The sequence below is a fragment of the Pristis pectinata genome, chromosome 24 (genome assembly GCF_009764475.1).
Source record: "Pristis pectinata isolate sPriPec2 chromosome 24, sPriPec2.1.pri, whole genome shotgun sequence".
NCBI lineage: Eukaryota > Metazoa > Chordata > Chondrichthyes > Rhinopristiformes > Pristidae > Pristis > Pristis pectinata.
In genome coordinates this window covers 19,372,701-19,391,577 of record NC_067428.1, presented here as the reverse complement: position 1 = coordinate 19,391,577, position 18,877 = coordinate 19,372,701, and the positions used below count along the sequence as shown (strand labels likewise).

The window sequence follows — 18,877 nt, the reverse complement described above, 5'->3', positions numbered from 1 at the left end:
ATTGGCTCGGATCGACGCCAATCTTCCCATATGGGCTCTGATTCGCCCGTGGACTCAGGTCCGCCCATAAAAATTCCTATTTTCATTGGATACCCTGGACGTCAATCTTTGGAAAGGAGAATCACTTTGAACGCATGCGCGCCTCCCGCTTACTGCAAAATTCTTGCCATTAGTTGTATTCTGAACACGCATAAAGTTATATTTGTTTCTCAGTCAAAATATAGCTGTTGTTCTGATAAATATAGAACAAAAAAGATAGATATTTAAGGTAAAGCAACGATGGGAGGGGTTGTGTAGGATTGACATTATATCAGCCATATGGAAGCCGTATTTGTCGTCCTATTATGCTAATATATCACGATCAGCCAATCAAAATGCAGGAGGTTGGGCAACGTGATGCCCGCCCCCTACAGGACTGGGTTGTCTATGTCATGCCTGTAAGACCCCTGAGGTTGGGGGTAGTGTGGCAACGTGTGTGGAGGGGTGGGTTAAGGACCAGGGATCTTGTTTCTCTAAGCGATTTTTTTGGGAAAATATTATATAAATACGTTCATATATAAGTGATTAGTCAGAAAAAGAACCGAGAATGTTCGAGGAAGCAAGTGAAGTGTTTGACAACATGTTCAAGGGCTCATTCCCGTTGACTTTCATAGTCTTCATCCCCGCCGTGTTGATCCTGGTCTCACCACTACCCATAGAGGCGGCCCACGAGTTTACGGTGTACAGAATGCAGCAGTACGACCTGCAGGGACAGGCTTATGGTGAGTACCTCACCCTCCTCCTGCCATTTAAAATTCAAAGTAAAACAACTGCAAACCTCAAGGCACAGACAGAAAATGCATCAGCTTATACAGCAGCATCTGATGAAAGATCGTCGACCTGAAAGGTTGACTTATTTCCCTTCCCACAGATGCATTGTGTAGGTGGGGAGAAGTGGGAGGGGCACAGATGCATTGGGATACGTGAGGAATAACTTTATGTAGGGAGTGGTGCGATCTCAAACTCGCTACCTGTAAGGGTAGTGGAATAGAATCAATCGGGAGTCTTGAAAAGGAATTGAATAGGCACGAGAGAGAGAATGCAGGACGATGGGGAAAGTGTTGGGTTTTAGGTCGGAGAAAGATTCCGTGATGAAATTCCAGAACATTAGCGTAGAAATATAGAAAGCAAAAGACACAGCCGCAAATGAAAGGCAAGAGAATTAGGGAGCTGCATAAGAGACCACAACTGAAGACACAGAGTTTTAAAAGTTTGTTGAGTGAAGGTGGCCCTAGAGATCAGGAGAAGTAAAGCAAGTAAAGGGATCTGGTCATATGGGTGACAATTAACTGTGAGGCATTGCTGGAACAGGAGCCAGCATAGGTCAGCAGTATGAGAAATTGGTGAATGGGATTTGGTGTGAGGATATGTCCAGCAAAGTTTTACATAAGCTCAATTTAGAGGCTGTTATTTGGGAGGCTAACATTGTAATAGTCCAGAAGGTAACTGAAGCAGATGAAATTTTCAGCATTAGATAAACTAAGTTGGATAGAGACAGGCGATGTGATGTAAAGACATTATGATGTGACTTTAACATGGCCCAATGCACTTTGCTGCCAATTTGCTTCTTACCAAGTGTGATAGTCAATTTTATAATTTAGGAAATGTGGCAGCCAACTTGTCAATGCAAAGTCACAAAAACAGCAATGTGAGAATAACCAGATGAAACGATTTTGTGATATGGTTCTGAAGCATGTTATTGTTCTGTTATTTTAATGTGAGCTTTTTAAAAATAAACTATCATCTTAGATCTATTTCATGTTTCCTCTTTACCCATTAATGATGTAAGTCATGCTAATGTTGTGAGTCACATTACATATTGAAAAATTTTTCTGATTACAGGTTCTCAAATATGCTCTGTCTAATGTGCATGAATAACGGTTAAGAGTTGAAACTTTAATTTTTGTTCACAAAGAACTGTAGAGTGAATTTGACACTTGCTTGGGCAGCAATCATTTATGTTAATTTTGTATTCATCTCTTCTCATGGGGTTTGCAGGAAATTTGAATATAATATTGGCAAAATGAGGAGTATAAGAAATGCAAGAAAAGGGCCCTGGCAGAGATATTTAAAACATCCTTGGCCATGGGTGAGGTGCCAGAGGACTGGAGGATAGCTAATGTTGTTCAAGAAAGGCTCTAAGAATAAACCGGGAAATCATAGTCCGGTGAGCCTGACATCATTCGTGGGTAAATTATTGGAAGGTATTCTAAGGGACAGGACATACAAGTATTTGGATAGACAGGGCCTGGTTAGGGATAGTCAACATGGCTTTGTGTGGGGTAGGTCACGTCTAACCAATCTTAGAGAGGTCTTTGAGAAGATTACCAAGAAGGTTGATAAGGGAAAGGTGGTGGACGTTGTCTACATGGCCTTTAGCAAGGCCTTTGACAAAGTCCCGCATGGGAGACTGCTCCAGAAGGTTAAGTCACTTGGCATTCAGGATGAGGTAGCCAATTGGATTCAACATTGGCTTAGCGGGAGAAGCCAGAGAGTGGTAGTAGATGGTTGTCTCTCTGACTGGAGGCCTGTGCTAGTGGTGTGCTGCAGGGATCTGTACTGGGTCCGTTGTTGTTTATCATCTATATTAATGATTTAGATGTAGATGATAAGGTGGTAAGTTGGATCAGCAAATTTGCAAATGACACCAAGATTGGGGGTGCAGTGGACAGTGAAAAAGGCTATCAAAGCTCGCGGCATGATCTTGACCAGCTGGGAAAATGGGCAGAAAAATGGCTGATGGAATTTAATGCAGACAAGTGTGAGGTGATGCACTTTGGGAGGACAAACAACGATAAGACTTGTACAGTGAATGGTAGGGCTCTGAGGTGTGCGATAGAACAGAGGGACCTGGGAATACAGATCCAAAATTCCCTGAAAGTTGCGTCACAGGTAGATAGGGTCATAAAGAGAGCATTTGGCACTTTGGCCTTCATAAACCAGGGCACTGAGTACAGGAGTTGGGATGTTATGTTGAAGTTGTACAAGAGGTTGGTGAGGCCAAATTTGGACTATTGTGTACAGTAGGGACATGTTTGGCACAGCTTTGTGGGCCGAAGGGCCTGAATTGTGCTGTAATTGTTCTATGTTCTAGTCACCTACTTACAGGAAAGATATCAATAAGCTTGAAAGAGTGCAGAGAAAATTTACAATGATATTGCTGGGACTTGAGGACCTGAGTTATAGGAAAAGGTTGAATAGGTTTGGACTTTATCCCCTGGAGCACAGCTGAATGAGGGGAGATCTTGTAGAGGTATACAAAATTATGAGGGGTATAGATAGGGTGAATGCATGCAGGATTTTCCCCCTAAGGTTGGGTGAGACTAGAATTAGAGGACATAGGTTTAGGGTGAAAGATGAAATATATAAAGGGAATCTGGGGGGAACTTCTTCACTCAGAGGGTGGTGCAAGTGTGGAACAAGCTGCCAGCAGAAGTGGTGGATGCAGATTCAATAGTAACATTTAAGAGAGGTTTGGATAGGTACATGGATGGAAGGGGTTTGAAGGGATATGGTCTGGGTGCAGGTGGATGGGACTAGGCAGGAGATCAGGTCAGCTTGGACTAGATGGGCTGAAGGGCCTGTTTCTGTGCTGTAGTACTCTATGACTTTAAAATAGATTTAAATTTCACGTTCTGACCATGAGAAATTCCAGGCCTAGGTGCAAATTGAATTCTGATTTCTTAGTTGGGCTGGGTGTATATTTAAGAACTATGGCATTATTTGACAAAGAACAGGGAGGGGGTCACAGAATCTGAACCAATACCACCAGATAGAATATCAAAAGGAATACATCTCATTACTTTTTAGTAGGGCAATTCTAGCACAGGATGGCTGCTGCATCTGCTTGCATAACAATTACTGCAGTGCAACTGCAATTTATCTTGTACAGCCTTGAAATATTGTAATCTAATAAATAACATGCATGCATAAATTAAGCTTTATTAATCTTTTTTTGTTTCACCAATATTGATTATGACAGTATCCTGAATTGTGTAACACTCGGGTGAAATATTGCCTCGTCATCTGTTGCCAGTTGAGTGAACAATTGAGGTGTCAGGTAGAGTATTGCACTAAAAATGTATTAGTTGGTGCAGTTTATTTCTATTCCTTTGTGTTGAATAGGCACTGTGATAACATGGATGGCCAATGTAATTAGGTTCTCCATTTTGACCAAGACCACTGCTAAACATTTCAGAGGGCAACTCTGCTGCTAATAAATTTATTGACAGTCCTGACAGCTCAGTAACTAATGCCTTCAAGTCCTTCGACATGTAAGCGAGCATAAAGGAGCTGGTTTTAAAAATCACACCACTGGTTTAAAATTTTAGTAAAACTTCATTTTCCAACACCGGAACAAGCAGAAATAGTAGTTGTGTTATTTTCTGTGTGCATTGGCCAGTCAAACCAAATATGGTGTTTTATTTTAGCCTAAAGAAGCTTTGGGTCATTAAATCCAACCATTCTGCCTGTAGAATGATATCATCAATGGTGGGTGGGAATGGGGAGATGAGTATTATGCCATTTTATTGCTTTGAGAACATTATCAAACAAAGGTTGATAAGGAGATTTGTGGGCAGATGATCAAAGATTTTCAAAAAAAAATCAAATTTTCAGGAGTCTGTTAAAGGAGAGATTAGTGAACGGAGATGGTGAGAGATTTCATAGCTTGGAGCCTTGGCAAGTAAAAGCCTTGACTCTTAATAGTGGACTACCAGTATGGCAGGTAGCCACAGAGAAAATGAATGATAACGTATTCAACCCAGAGGGTTGAAATCAAGTCTAAATAGTTATACCAGGCCAGATTATTAGATTTTTAACGAAGCGTTTTGAAACGTTGACTGTCAGTTTTATCACTTCTGGGTATTTCCAGGTTTCCATGTAAACTGTGTTGAAGGGAGAGAATAAGCAACCACAGCTCAAACACTTGACTGAGCATTGACATTTGTGGGGGTGGGTCGATTCTTCTTCTAATACAGACATTTGACTGAGATGAGTGAAGAGTAACTTGCTGACTATATAATACTGCTTAATTATTTTTAAAATAAAGTTTTTGTTTAAAATTAAATTCAGCAATTGAGTTGAAGCAGTGATTTTTATTTTCTGCAATTTAAATTTATTTATAGCAACTTAAGAAAAAACTTAGGGAGAAGAACGCAATTTTGCACAACCATTTTAATATTCTTGGGTTGTGGATGACTGTGACAAAACTGCATTTGTTGTCGATCAGTAGATGCCCAGAGAAGGTTGATTCTTTCCTAAGAGTTTGTTTGCTTGACATTTCTGAGGAGATTGGTGGCACAGACGGTCAGTTTTTTTATGTTCATTGGAGGATATCAGTTGAGAGGTTGAATTTTTGCAACAATGTGGCAACACTGGTAATTTTTTTTGTTTTCTGATAACTATTTGTTAGTCTTTTTCTTAGGCAGTCCCTTGCGATTGACAACGACTTGCTTCCACTCCTACTTTGTGGGTTCTGAGGTGGCTAATGAGGCCAATTTGGGAGCCACAGACACTGGCCACAGATGGGGCAGGTGGTGGCTGTCAGAGCAGTTGGATGGATGGCCTCCTCAGAATAGCATCTGTTTTGGGAGTCTGGTCTTTGGCATACAAATAATGGGGTCTGCCTGAATTCGAGACTGAGTTTAACCAGGGCATCATTACTGGGGATGTTGTACTGGAAGAAGACACTAATGCTGATTCACTTTCTCTTCCAGTAATTTGGAGGGTTTTGAGGAGGTGGTGTTACTGGTATTTTCCTAGTCCCGTGGGATGCCTGCTGTGGCTAGGGATCAATGCTGCCTGGTAGACCATGACATTCGTGCCGGGTCTGAGATTTGGATCCTCTAATACCCTTTGGCTGTACTGGCAAGTTTGCTGGTAGCAATGAAATTCATCATCTCTGTCTGCCTTTGCAAGACAGTGGATCCTGAGATTTGGGAACAGCTTAATATTTCCAAGGGTCTCGCCATGAATCTTTATTGTTGAAGGACAATATAGTACAGCAGGGGCAGCTTGGTAGATGAACTTTGCCTCGTGAATGTTGAATGTGAGACCATTCTGTCATATGCTTCATTGAAAGCTTGAAACTTGGTCTCTGGGTATAATATCTAATATCTGGGTATAATCACTGTTTGCCATTCTACTCTCCATATCTCTGTTCTATCAAATCCTACTTGAATGAACCTCGTTTTTCAAAAATTACTTGCTTTTGCAAAGTCTGACCTTGCTGGATTTGACATCAAGCACCACGGGTTCTGTATTATGAATGCAATATTATTGAAGTTCTTCAATACATTTTGCATTCTGTGCTATCTTTTGTAAATGAGGTGACGTGCTCCACTTCATTCTACTCTAATTATAGGACCTATAGTTATATTTCTGTCTGTTGGAAATGTCTTGCATCCCTTTCACAGACACCTTCAGTAACATAATTAGAACCAACAAAAAAAGATTGAACGAAAGGCACTAAATAAATACACAATTAGTTGAATTCAAAATGCCATCACTGACATGTGGGTAAATGCAACAGCACGCTCACACTCTGATGCCCACGTATATCAGAAAGATAATTTAGTTCATCTTCGTTACGACCAGTTGAGGGATGAACGTTGGCTATGATATTGGGAGAATTCATCTGCTTTCTTTAAATGATACCATTTGGATCTTTCAAATCATTTATTCATTTTTTAGGATCCAGACATCAATGTCAAGGCAAGTATTGCCCATCCCTAAATCTCCTTGAAAAGAGAGTGGTGAGCCACCTGCTTGAATCGTTCTGTTTCCTAGTGAAGGTGCTCCTGCAGTGCTGTTGGATAGGGAATTCCAGGGTTTAGGCCAATGGCAATGAAGGAATAACATACTTCCAAATCAGGGTGGGTGCACATTGGAAGGGAACCTGCTGACAGTGATGTTCTCATACCCCTGTTTCCATTGTTCTACTTCATATAGGTCACAGTAATCCAGGCAAGACTTTGCGCCATATTATAGATGACACATCTTGTAGCTATGGTGGGCAGAGGGAATTAAGGTTCAAGGAGGGCAAGTTGCCAATAAAGCAGGCTGCTTTGTCTATGAGCTGTGGCTCATGGTTTAATGTCACATTCATAAGGTGATATCTCCAGTAATGCAGTACTGGCTCCTATTCAAGTTCTGGAGTAAGGATTTCTGACATAAAAGCTGCAATGTTGCTGTTACCTTTAACTAATACCTGAGTGGTCACAGTTGCTGAGTCCCTGGCATAATTTTTGATCCTCCACTGCATTGCAAAGCATGTTGCAGTAATAGTTTCAAACATGTTAATTGGGATTGCAATTGAATCTTGAACTTGCAAGTTGCAACTTGTTAGTTGAACCATTGTCTGAGACACATTAAAGTCTTCAACAGATATTGAATTGTGTATTTAGTGCCTTTCATTCAATCTCCTTTTTTTTGTTGGTTCTAATTACATTACTGAAAGTGTCTGTTAAAGGGATACAAGACCTTTCCAGCAGACAGAAATATAGCTATAGGTTCTACAATTACAGAGTAGAATGAAATGGAGCATGTCATTTCATTTACAAAAGATAACACAAAATGCATTTGCCACAAATGACATCCAATGACATGGATGTAAGATGCAGTCTGTGCTTGAAAAAATAAGGTTGTGAACTATTCACTACAATTCGGATTTATGAATCCAGATCCAAATGATCTCCTGGGTACTCCTTGGAGTTAACTGGAGGATATGGTACTTCGTCGTTCCGTTGTTGTAATAGGGCTAAATGTAAGGTTACAATCAGATTGGATTACGGGGAGGTTACAATCGGATCAATAGTGATCTTATTAAATGGTGCAGCAGGCTGCTGCTCCTAATATGTATGTTCAAGTGGCAGCTATATCTGTCTTTTGCTACCATTGGTGAGAAACCTAATTCCTAGGTATTAGTATTACAATTTTATTTAGTAATAGCCACAGAAGTAACTTGCATTTTTTGAACATAGAACAGTACAGCACAATACAGGGCCTTCGTCCCACAATATTGTGCCGACCTTTAAACCTCGCCTAAGACTATCTAACCCCTTCCTCCCACATACTCCTCTATTTTAAATTCCTCCATATGCTTATCTAGCAATCTCTTGAATTTGACCAATGTACCTGCCTCCACCACTGCCCCAGGCAGCACATTCCATGCCCCAACCACTCTCTGGGTAAAAAAAACCTCCCTCTGTATCGCCCTTGAACTTCCCACCCATTACTTTAAAGCCATAATTTACACTGCACGTTATTGCACTGCACTTTCTCTGTAGCTGTGACACTCTACTGTACTACTTCAATGCACTGTGTACTAACTCAATGTAACTGCACTGTGTAATGAATTGACCTGTACGATCAGTTTGTAAGACAAGCTTTTCACTGTACCTCGGTACAAGTGACAATAATATAGCAATAAACCATGCCCTCTTGTATTGAGCATTAGTGCCCTGGGAAAGAGGCGCTAGCTGTCCACTCTATCTATTCCTCTTAATATTTTGTACACCTCTATCATGTCTCCTATCATCGTCCTCCTCTCCAAGGAGTAAAGCCCTAGCTCCCTTAGTCTCTCCTCATAATGCATACTCTCTAAACCAGGCAGCATCCTGATAAGTCTCCTCTGCACCCTTTCTGACACTTCCATACTCTTCCTATAATGAGGCGACCAGAACTGGACACAGTACTCTATAAGTTTCACGTATTACATTTCGTGTATTATTTCCAGGTATCATCTGTGCAACAAGAGCATTGCTAAATTGTGACAAAGGGAAATGGGCATGGCGTCTTGAACAATCCGATCCAAATGTAAAATGTATTGCAACAGACCTCTCACTGTTGCTGATGGAGGCAGCAGTTTGAAATGTAGTATACAGTATTAATGTGTATTAAGTGTATTACTTTCCTCACTTGAGTATCAGTGCAAATATTTTAAACAGGTGGCAAACAATACTGCATGTTGTTGCTATTGTTCTACTTTCATGAATTCAACTACCTAATTGACTATCATTCTCAAAACCTCTTTTGAAATGAATAAATGTATAGGCAATCTTGATGTATTGAAACACATTAACCTTGGAAATGTAATCCTAGGGACTGAGTAAAAAGGTCTTATTGTGAGCTGTTTAACTTGTATTCTGTTAATTCGTCACAGTTATCATAATTATGGACTACTCAATCATAGCATAGAGGAAAAAAAAGGAACACTCAACACCTGACAGAAGTACAATAAAATGGCTATCTTTTTCATTGTAAGCTATATTTTGATGAGAGTACTATAATGGGCTGTAAAAAGTGTGAAAGAAGTTGAGTAAATCAGCATGAGATAATGCCAACCATTAGTTCAAAAAAAGTTAAATTTATTAAGTAGGAGATAACCCAAAGCAGGTAAAGTTTCATTCTCTTGAGATCCTGAAAATAATTAAGTTGGCATAGAAGGCAATGCAAGAGGCTTTGCTCTGATATCCAGGTCTGGTGAAGGGTCTTTAACCTGAAATGTTAATTCTGTTTCTCTCCCTGCAGATGCAACCTGCTCTGCTGAGTATTTCCAACATTTTCTGTTTTTATTTCAGATTTGCAGCATCTGCAACTTTTTTAAAATGTTCAATGCAACAGGCTTGCTGGATGTATGCTGTAAAGGATAAACACACGAAACAATGCATCTGGAGCTTGTGAGAAAGAGGAAGTTACAGGAAAGCAACAGCCAATTTGAAGTGTAGTAAATGTTGCAACCCAACCCCCATCTGTGCTAGTTATTTTTTCCTGTCTTTTGAGTCGTATTTAACTCGCATATACTTCATACAGAAGAATACAGAACAGTATTTACTTGATAATTGATTTATGGGATGTGGACATTATTGGTAATACCAGTGTTTATTGTCCATTGCCCCTGAACTGAGGAGAAGGTTCAGAGTTTGCCATGTTACTGGATCTGTACTTGCATATAGACCAGACTGGGTAAGGAATGGCAGATTTCCTTCTCTAAAGGACATTAGTGAACCTGATGGGTTTTTTTCACAATGAAGTAATTTCATGGTTATTGTGACTGATGAGAGCTGTTTTAAATTCCAAATTGATTTTGTTGTTTGAATTTAAATTCCCCAGCTGCCATGGTTAGATTTGAACCAGTGTTTCTAGATTAATGCTTCAGAATTCCAACCAGCAGTATTAGTAACTTAGCCATTCTGCTACCATTCCATAATCATGGGTAATAAATGGATTTTACGGAGTTATTTCCATTTTACTTCACAACCATGAGTGATAATAACATCAACACCAGTGGCATTTTTATAGTTACAGGCCTGAATAGTGATTGGCTGCAGTCACAGATCAGAAATTAGAAACAGTCTAGTCTAATCTAATGCCTAAAACGCCCCTTAGTTTGCTCACTGCTGTGTTCACTGACGACCAAACGATCATGTAGCAGCAAATGACTTCACCAGAAATCCATGTGCCACGGGGAGAAGAATAAAGTACATCAAAATGCACCACCACCACCACCTCTCTGAGAGATCTTTTTTGTGTGCAGAACACCTTTTTTTCTTTTTTAGGTGAATCAGGTGACTGACCCCACTTCCAATTTGTTCTAACTACTTTTACATTGCCAGTTGGGCAATCAAAATAATAATGCAGTTTGGGGACATGATGGTTGTTGACGGCTACTTAAAATGCTGTTTCTTTTCAGGTACAAGGAATGCTATGCTGAACACAGAAGCACGAACAATCGAAGCCGACGTGTTGAGCCGCCGGTGTGTGCTCATGAGATTAGCAGAATTTTCATTTGACAAATTTCAGGAAGCCATAAGACAAAGTGCTGGGGCAGTGGTGATAATTCTGCCCCAGAACATGTCAATGATGCCTCAGGACGTCATTCAGGTAAAGCAGCTTTCTTGAATTTTACCCATTTGCTCTATAGAAAACTCATGCAGAAGGATTAAGGGATACCTTGGAGTGATTACAAATCAGGCAATATTTGTTGATGAGTTTGATTAGCATTGCAACAGTTAATTTCCCTATTTGTGTTTTATTTACAGCCCAAGTAGATGGTGGGTAGCACAGTGAATTTGCTTTGTTAATGGAGGTTGTGATGCAATGTCCATCCATAGTTAACTTCCAGTCAGTACTCCATAAATCGTAAAAGTGATTAAAGCAACAATGAGATGAAGTGCCCGTCACCCACACTTTCCTCTCTCTGGTTCCCTACCTCCTTCCCTTTATTCCATGGTTTTCTGTCCTCTCCTATCAGATTCCATCTTCTTTAGCCCTTTGCCTCTTCCACCTATCATCTCCCAGCTTCTTGCATAATTCCCACTTCCCTCTCTTCCCCCACCTTCCTATTTTCCCCCTCTCACCTGGATTCACCTATCACCTGCTAGCCCATGCTCCTCCCCCTTCCCCCACCCTTTTAATTTGGCTTCTGCCCTCTTTCTTTCCAGTCCTGACAAAGGGTCTCAGCCTGAAGTGTTGACTGTTCATTTCCCTCCATAGATGCTGCCTGACCCACTGAGTTCCTCCAGCATTTTGTGTGTTATTCCAAATTTCCAGCATCTGCAGTCTCTCTTGTGTCTCTGTCTTTAGGTTGTTATTCTTTCAAAATGTACACCCTTGCATGTTCTTTCTGGGCATGGGCTTAACGGTTTAAATAGTCCCTCATTTTTCATGAATTGGCATTTTAGTCAGAGAATAAATATAAGAATTGGAAAAACATTATGCTGGTCCTTTTGAAGTTGGCAATGAACAAGTTTTTATGGCAGAAAAAGGAGTTATTTTAATCTATATCTAATAAAATCCAGTATTAGGAATGTCTGGCTAGGCATGATTCTATTAGTGAATGTCCAAAATAGGTGTTCTCTATTCTCACCTGACATTCCCCACATTTGAACATAAAGTTCACAAAAAATGTGAAATGAAGATATTGCCTTCATTTCAGTTGCTTAAGGAATAACAGTAAATAAAGCTAAATGCATGTCATATTTTCCACAATTAAATATTTTAGAATTAATAAAAACATTTGAACCTTGAATATTTAATACCAAATATTACTTGAACATGCCTGATCGTGTATATTTTTTTAATTGAAATTTCTTGGCATCTGGGGCCTCTGGCTCAATAATTAAATGATAGAATTTGATGTGGTAACAAGTCAGTGGACAGTGCAATTGCCCACCATCTGCAGTTTTAGTTGTTTTCCATGACAGCTCCTCTTCTGAGTTGTGTCAGCCAATCTTGGTCAGGACCACAACATAGTGCTATCTTTGACTTTGCCTGGGTTGATGGAAGTTTAAAAATAAACATGTTTTACTACAGCTGGTTACTATTGAGTGATCCCTACATATTCCAGGTTTAGTGATCATCTTCAGGAGAGCTGGGTGATGGGGGAATTTAAACTAATGGAACTTAGCACTTCCCTAATTTGATGGTGGTTACTAGACTGACATTTTTTTAAATTAGCAGCAGTTTATGGAGATCGAGCCAGAACTTTTGGCTACTGAGACAATTGTGCCAGTGTACTTTGCCTTGGAGGATGACGAGCTCTTGTCAATACATGAACAAACACATTCAGCTTCCGTCTCACAGGGCACTGCTTCAGCTGCAGAAGGTGAGTTGAACCTATTTCAACTGAGTTTCAAGTAAGATGCAGCAGGCAGTTTCAACAACTTGTGTTCTATTACTTGATTGCTTTCCCTTGGCAAGTGGATCCTATTTTGAGACATCTTTTTTAAAGGTTCAAATTTTGTTTCATTGGGTGGATTTTATTGATTTTTTTTTAATCTTACTGTGAAAGAATGGACAGTGAGTGAGTTGCTTGCATTCTGGAACTGGCTGTAATTAACATATCTCAGTTGTACTGTGGTGATGTTCGTCCCTCTGTCCTTGAGTGGACTTCTTCAAAAGGGAGTGACTGAGAGTGGGAACCCAATGGAGTAGAGTTAAAACCTGTGGTATTTGGCACATCACAGGTTTAACTCTACTCCACTGGGTTCCCACACTCAGTTTTCCTGATGTCTATTGTATGAATGATCCACTATTACTAGCTATAGAGCCATTATTCACAAGGCTATCATTTGATTAAGTATCTCATCATGCCCAAACATCATTACAGTCCTTGTGTTAAGACCTAATTTTAACTCTTAAGTAAACCAGTTGTCTCTATTTGACCAACACCTTTCAATCTTTCACCAATTTAAAAGATGTTCTGCCTTTCTGTATTTTTCTACCAAAGTGGATGACCATGCATTTTTCTGCATTATATTTCATTTTGTGTGTCCTTGCCCATTCATTTAGCCAGTCTATATCCCCTTGAAACTTCCACCTTGTCTAAGAGAAGATATACTGACCAATGAAAGTTCAGCACACTGATTCCTGGGATATGGGGCTGTTGTATGATGAAAGATTGAATTGCTCAGTCTATTTTCACTTGGGTTTAGAAGAATGAGATAAGATCTCAATGCAACAAACAACATTCTGGGCTGGGTGAAGGGGGAGTCTTCCCCTGGCTGGGGGGGGGGTGGGGGGGTGATCTAGAATTGGGCATCATAGCCTCAGGGTGGAGTGAATAGGACTGAGATGAGAAATTTCTTCACTCAGAAGGTGATGTAAAAGAGTTCTCTACCATAGAACACTTGGAAACCAAATTGCTGAATATTTCTCAAACATCCTTGCCTGTTTCTATTTTCCACTATCACTTTGTTTTTCTCTTTCTCCATTCTGAATTTCCCCTTCCCAGAAACCAGTTCCCACCACCTCACCCCATTTAGTTTAAAGTCTTATCTTATAACCCTAGGATACTTGTTCCAGCCCAATTCAAGTAAAACTCTATTTTGTGCAGGGTATTGAAATGGGTAATGATAATTGGGGTCTGTCAAGAAGGGACAGTGCATACAAATATACTTCTAATTCGATTCAGGGTAGTGAAAAAAGCTACAAAGACAACATCGAAGGCTTTTTTTTTCCTGAATGCAAGCAATGTTTGTAAGCGGTATAGGTGAATTTTCCCAGTATTAGTGCCTTTGTCCCAGTCTTTGAGCCATGCATTTAATTCATTGATCTTATTTATGCAATGCCAATTTGCATGTGACTCTAGTAATAAACCAGAGATCATTACATTTATGGTTCTGCTTTGGACCCATGCTGTTTGTGTCCTTGCAGCAGACTTTCCTTTGTCTGATGTCATTGTTGTTCTGGCCCTTGTTGGAACCGACAAATGGATATTTCCCCTCCCACTCCAGACTCATTTCTGACCCTGAGGAAATGTCCTTAACCTTGGAACTGGCAATGGGTCTTAGACCCAAAATGTTAATTCTGTTTCTCTTTCCACAAGTGCTGCCTGACCTTGTGAGTGTTTCCAGCATTTTCTGTTTTAATGTATTGGAAGCAGTCAAGAGATGGTTTATTAGACTAGTATCTGGAATGGGCAGGTTTTCTTATCAGGAAAGGATGGACAGGTTAGGCTTGTATTTAGAAAAGTGAGATGGGCCTAGATTGAAACAGGTCTTGACAAGTTGGGTGAAGAGAGAATACTTCCTCTGATGGGGAACTCTATAAATGGAACTCGCTGTTTCAAATAAAAGGCTGCCATTTAAAACACGAGACATTTTTTTCTCTGAAGATCAAATCTTTGGAGCTGCCTTCCTCATAAGATGATGGGAACGGTCTTTGGATATTTTTAAGACAAAGGTAGATAGCTACTTGATAAGGGAGGGGTTAAAAGATTACTGGGGGTAGACAGGAATGTGGAGTTGTGGTTACAATCAGGCTTGCAGGGCAAACGTACTCCTACTCCGACTTTGTACAGTATGTTCAAAGCCAATCATGCTTCCATGAACACATGAATTATTGAGAAGCTCAGTGGCCCACTCCTGCTCTCAATTCATTTCTTCTGCTCTTAATTGTTCGTATGTAGCTGGGAAACTTGTTTACCACTTTGTTACTCCAATTTAAAACCACAATGTTAAGAATTTAAAATGAAATTAAACAAATTTAAAAAATGAAAATAAAACCTTCCTGACCAAAGTCTACAGTCCACAGATACTGCACTCAAAGGATGATGTGTTCAGTATTATTATTAATGTTGAATAAGGATAATAGACAGTAGTTCTGTTGGGATTTGATGTCACAAATCACAGGAATTTGTGAGCATCAGCAGAGCCCTGATTTATATTTCCACCTTAAAATGACCCCCTACACTTCTCATTGCAATTATTGTCACACTTCCAGGACCCTCTGAAAATATTTCCCTGTTTCTATGGATGACTCCTTTCTCCTCAAGTGTTCGTGCACAAGGATGTTTGCCTCCTGCAAGTATTAAGATGTTTCTGTACACCTTATCCTAACTTCCTAAAAGTGGGAAACTGCAATGTCATGGCCTAAAATATAAGCTTCAACAAAAAGCCCAACGGCACCATTAAGACAGAAGAAGTGAGATCTGGTGGGTGGCAGAATCTTCTCTTTTACACCCAATTATGGCCTCCACTTTGCAACTCTAGGAATTAAGAGAACTGAGTGATACAAGTTGTGAGTGCACTGTTCTTTTGCTATTGGTATAATTCTGATTCAAGCTAATGTATTTGGTTGTTCTTGTAATGGCTGTTCTGGTTACTGTAGAGATCCTGAATGGAAGGGTATAGACTACACAAAAATGTGTGGAACATAACATTCATTGCCATTCATTTAACACCTCTCTTGAAACCCCAGTAGCAGAAGGAGTATAAATGGTGTGGGAAATGTAATGAAAGTTCAACTGTTTGAGTTTGGGATTAATATGATACAATTTAGAGGGAAAGTTTTGTATATTCGGTGCTGTTGTGGGGGGGTGGGGGGGGTGCGGACAACAGAAACATAGGAAATGTGTCATTTAAGGGCAATACAGTAAAAGGTAGCTCATGGAAGTGTATGCCAAATAATTGTTCTTGTTTTAATTGCTCAATAAATCAGTGATAATGTGCTGCTGTATAATTGAACAAGTTACATTAATGTTTAACATGCAATGACGATATTGTTGACTGCCAGGTCAGGTCTTTCTTCATTACTGGCAACCATTTTAGGTGTAATTCTGCTGGAGTTACAGACTTGTATTTAAAATAATTTTGGGCAAATCGTTGTAGGTCTTCATGGGTGTGACTCTTATGGTCAGTTTGCCAAAGGATACAGCGGGATGTAGATCAGCTGCAGATATGGGTGGAGAAGTGGCAAATAGAGTTTAATCTGGGCAATTGTGAGGTGTTGCACTTTGGGAGATCAAATGTAAAGGAAAAGTACACAGTTAATAGCAGGACCCTTAACAGCATCAATGTATAGAGGGATCTTGGGGTCCAAGTCTATAGCTCCCTGAAAGTGGCAGCATAAGTCGATCTTTTCCTATCTTCCCTTTCCTATCTTCAGTCCTGAAGAAGGGTCCTGACTCTGGAACATTGCCCGTCTGTATTTCTTCACAGATGCTGCCTGACCTGCTGAGTTCCTCCAGCATCTTGTTGTTTTTGTTTTCATTTACTAAAGAAGGCATATGGCATGCTTGCCTTTATTAGTCAAGGCATTGTGTTCAAGAGTCAGGAGTTGTGTTTGCAGCTTTATAAAACTAATAGGCTGCCTTTGGAGTATTGCCTTCAGTTCTGGTCTCCCCATTATATGATGGATGTGGAGGCTATGGAGAGTGTTCAGAAGAAATTTACCACGATGCTGCCTGGATTAGAGAATATGTGCTGTAGGAGAGGTTGGGCAAACTATAGTTGTTTTCTCTGGAGTGGCAGAGGCTGTGGGGAGACCTGATAGATTATAAAATTATGAGAGACATAGAGTATCTTTTTCCTAGGGTTGAAATATCTAGTACTAGAGGGCATGCATTTAAAGTGAGAGAGGGAAAGTTCAAATGAGATGCGTGGGGTAAGTTTTTTTACACAGTGGGTGCCTGGAATACTCTGCCAAAGGTGGTGGTGGAGGAGGCCGATACAACAGCGGTGTTTAAGAGGCACTTAATTGGGCATGTGAATGTGCAGAGAATGGAAGGATATGGACCCTGTGAAGACAGAAGGGATTAGGTGTTATTAGCTTAATTAGTCCAGCACAACATCATGGCTGAAGGGCCTGTTCCTGTGCTGTAATGTTCTATGTTCTTAACTTGCGATACATTTTTATTACAATCTGACTCAAAGGTCGCAGAGCAGCTGCGGATGAAATACGGAAAAGAAAATGCCTCAAGTGAAGTAGAGTTTTAAGGCTAGAGCAGATGTGCATTGTAACAGAAATAAAAGAACTATTTCTGCCTATTACACCTGGCTTGGGCATATGACGCTGGCATGAATTGCCTGAAATGGGAAAAGAATTCACTTCTCAGTGAAATGATATCAAAAGAGAATAAAAGGGGGAAAATGTATCATATACAATACATTTTAAAATGTACCTAGCTGAAATGTCATGCTGTCTTTCTCCTTTTTTCTTAAGCTTTGTATCGGTACAATTCACAGGTAATGGATCTGGTACCTCACATTTAACTGTGGAATGCTCACAGCCAATTCAGGTCTTTTCTTTGCCTACTGTCCACATAGACATAGCAGGATTCATTGGATGGCAATCCGGCACAAGAACACAGACTACATTTTTTGACTCACCCTTCTTAATATCACAAAGTAAATTATTGTATTTCTTCCAGCCAAGATCACCAGACTTGGCAGAAAGCAGGAATTCAACACACGGCATTCTGATCTTAAGCAATGCAACATGGAACCATGTCTTTACCAGTTCTTCACACCAAGCTGTTCATCTAAGACGGTCAGAAAATCCAACAGCTGAAATAAAAATGGAAGCTTCCAGCAATACACATCCAATCTGGCAGCAACTGAAAGTAGCAGCAATTTTGGGTTGATTTCTATTTGAAACATTAACCTGTACCACATTTTAGGTGCTGATAGGATTGCTGAATACTTAGAAGTGGTTTTGGTTTTAGTAGCAATCCATAACATCATTTGTTTGTAATGTTACTGCATCAGTAAAGTGCATAAACTGGTTCCAAAATTTCCATAACTTGTCCACTTAATTAAAATAACACACTGTCTTGCCAGGCTTGACTCCTGTCTGAGGCATTCTGGGCTATATTCATCATTCTGAAGGTGCTCGTGGTGGCACAGTTTGAAATGCTTGAGTAATTTTATGCCTATAATACTTTAATACCAAAAGGGTATGATCAGGATTCACAGACTTTCTGAACTATTGGATATTATTCCTGTTAATACCCCAATACACAGTATGATAAACTTTCCAGTGAACCCAGTGAGTTTCGGGGGAGTACAGGGACCAGGCCCCCAGCAAGTTTCAGCGGAGCCCAAGAAGCATCGCCTAATGAGCCAGATGCTGAATCGTTGGAATTCCTGAATCATCGGAAAGTGAATTATCAGAGTTTTACTGTACTGGGCATATTGTGTTTCTTGACTCTACCAGTATCATAATACAGTGAATAAAATGCAATTTATTCCTTCCTCAGTTCTCTTGCATACAGCCACAGCCAATGGCTTCCAGATGGTCACAAGTGGAGCCCAGAGCAAAGCCATTAATGACTGGTCAATAACCAGCCTTGAGGTAAATTGGAATTACTCTTCTCATTGCAATGACTGCTGACTAATTGGTGGTAGTGATGGTGCTGCAGGCAAAATTTTCACTGCCAAATAGTACCATCACCAAGCACTTGTCTGGTCTGAAGTTTTTTTTAGAAAGCAGACCAAAAAAAGGACTGTGAAATCTGATCCAACAGTTTGAGATTTTTTTTTCTTGTGTTTTGTTTTATGGCTTAAGTTGTGTTTTGCCATGTTGCAGACTTCAACTAGTGTTCAAAGGTGTTTGC

General features: G+C 40.1%; 1 protein-coding gene across 2 annotated transcripts in view; it reads left to right on the top strand.

Moving 5' to 3' along the window:
* Window positions 1–422: 422 nt before the first annotated feature.
* Window positions 423–18,877, top strand: part of ncln (nicalin) — a 36,601-nt gene continuing 18,146 nt past the window's right edge. The window contains exons 1-4 of one of the 2 annotated variants that reach the window (XM_052038148.1): window positions 423–761; window positions 10,733–10,923; window positions 12,502–12,646; window positions 18,521–18,615. In XM_052038148.1, the coding sequence (XP_051894108.1) occupies window positions 587–761; window positions 10,733–10,923; window positions 12,502–12,646; window positions 18,521–18,615 (606 nt within the window). In that variant the 5' untranslated portion in view covers window positions 423–586. Of the gene's footprint in view, window positions 762–10,732; window positions 10,924–12,498; window positions 12,647–18,520; window positions 18,616–18,877 lie in introns of both variants that reach the window. The other variant, XM_052038147.1, reaches the window with a different exon arrangement.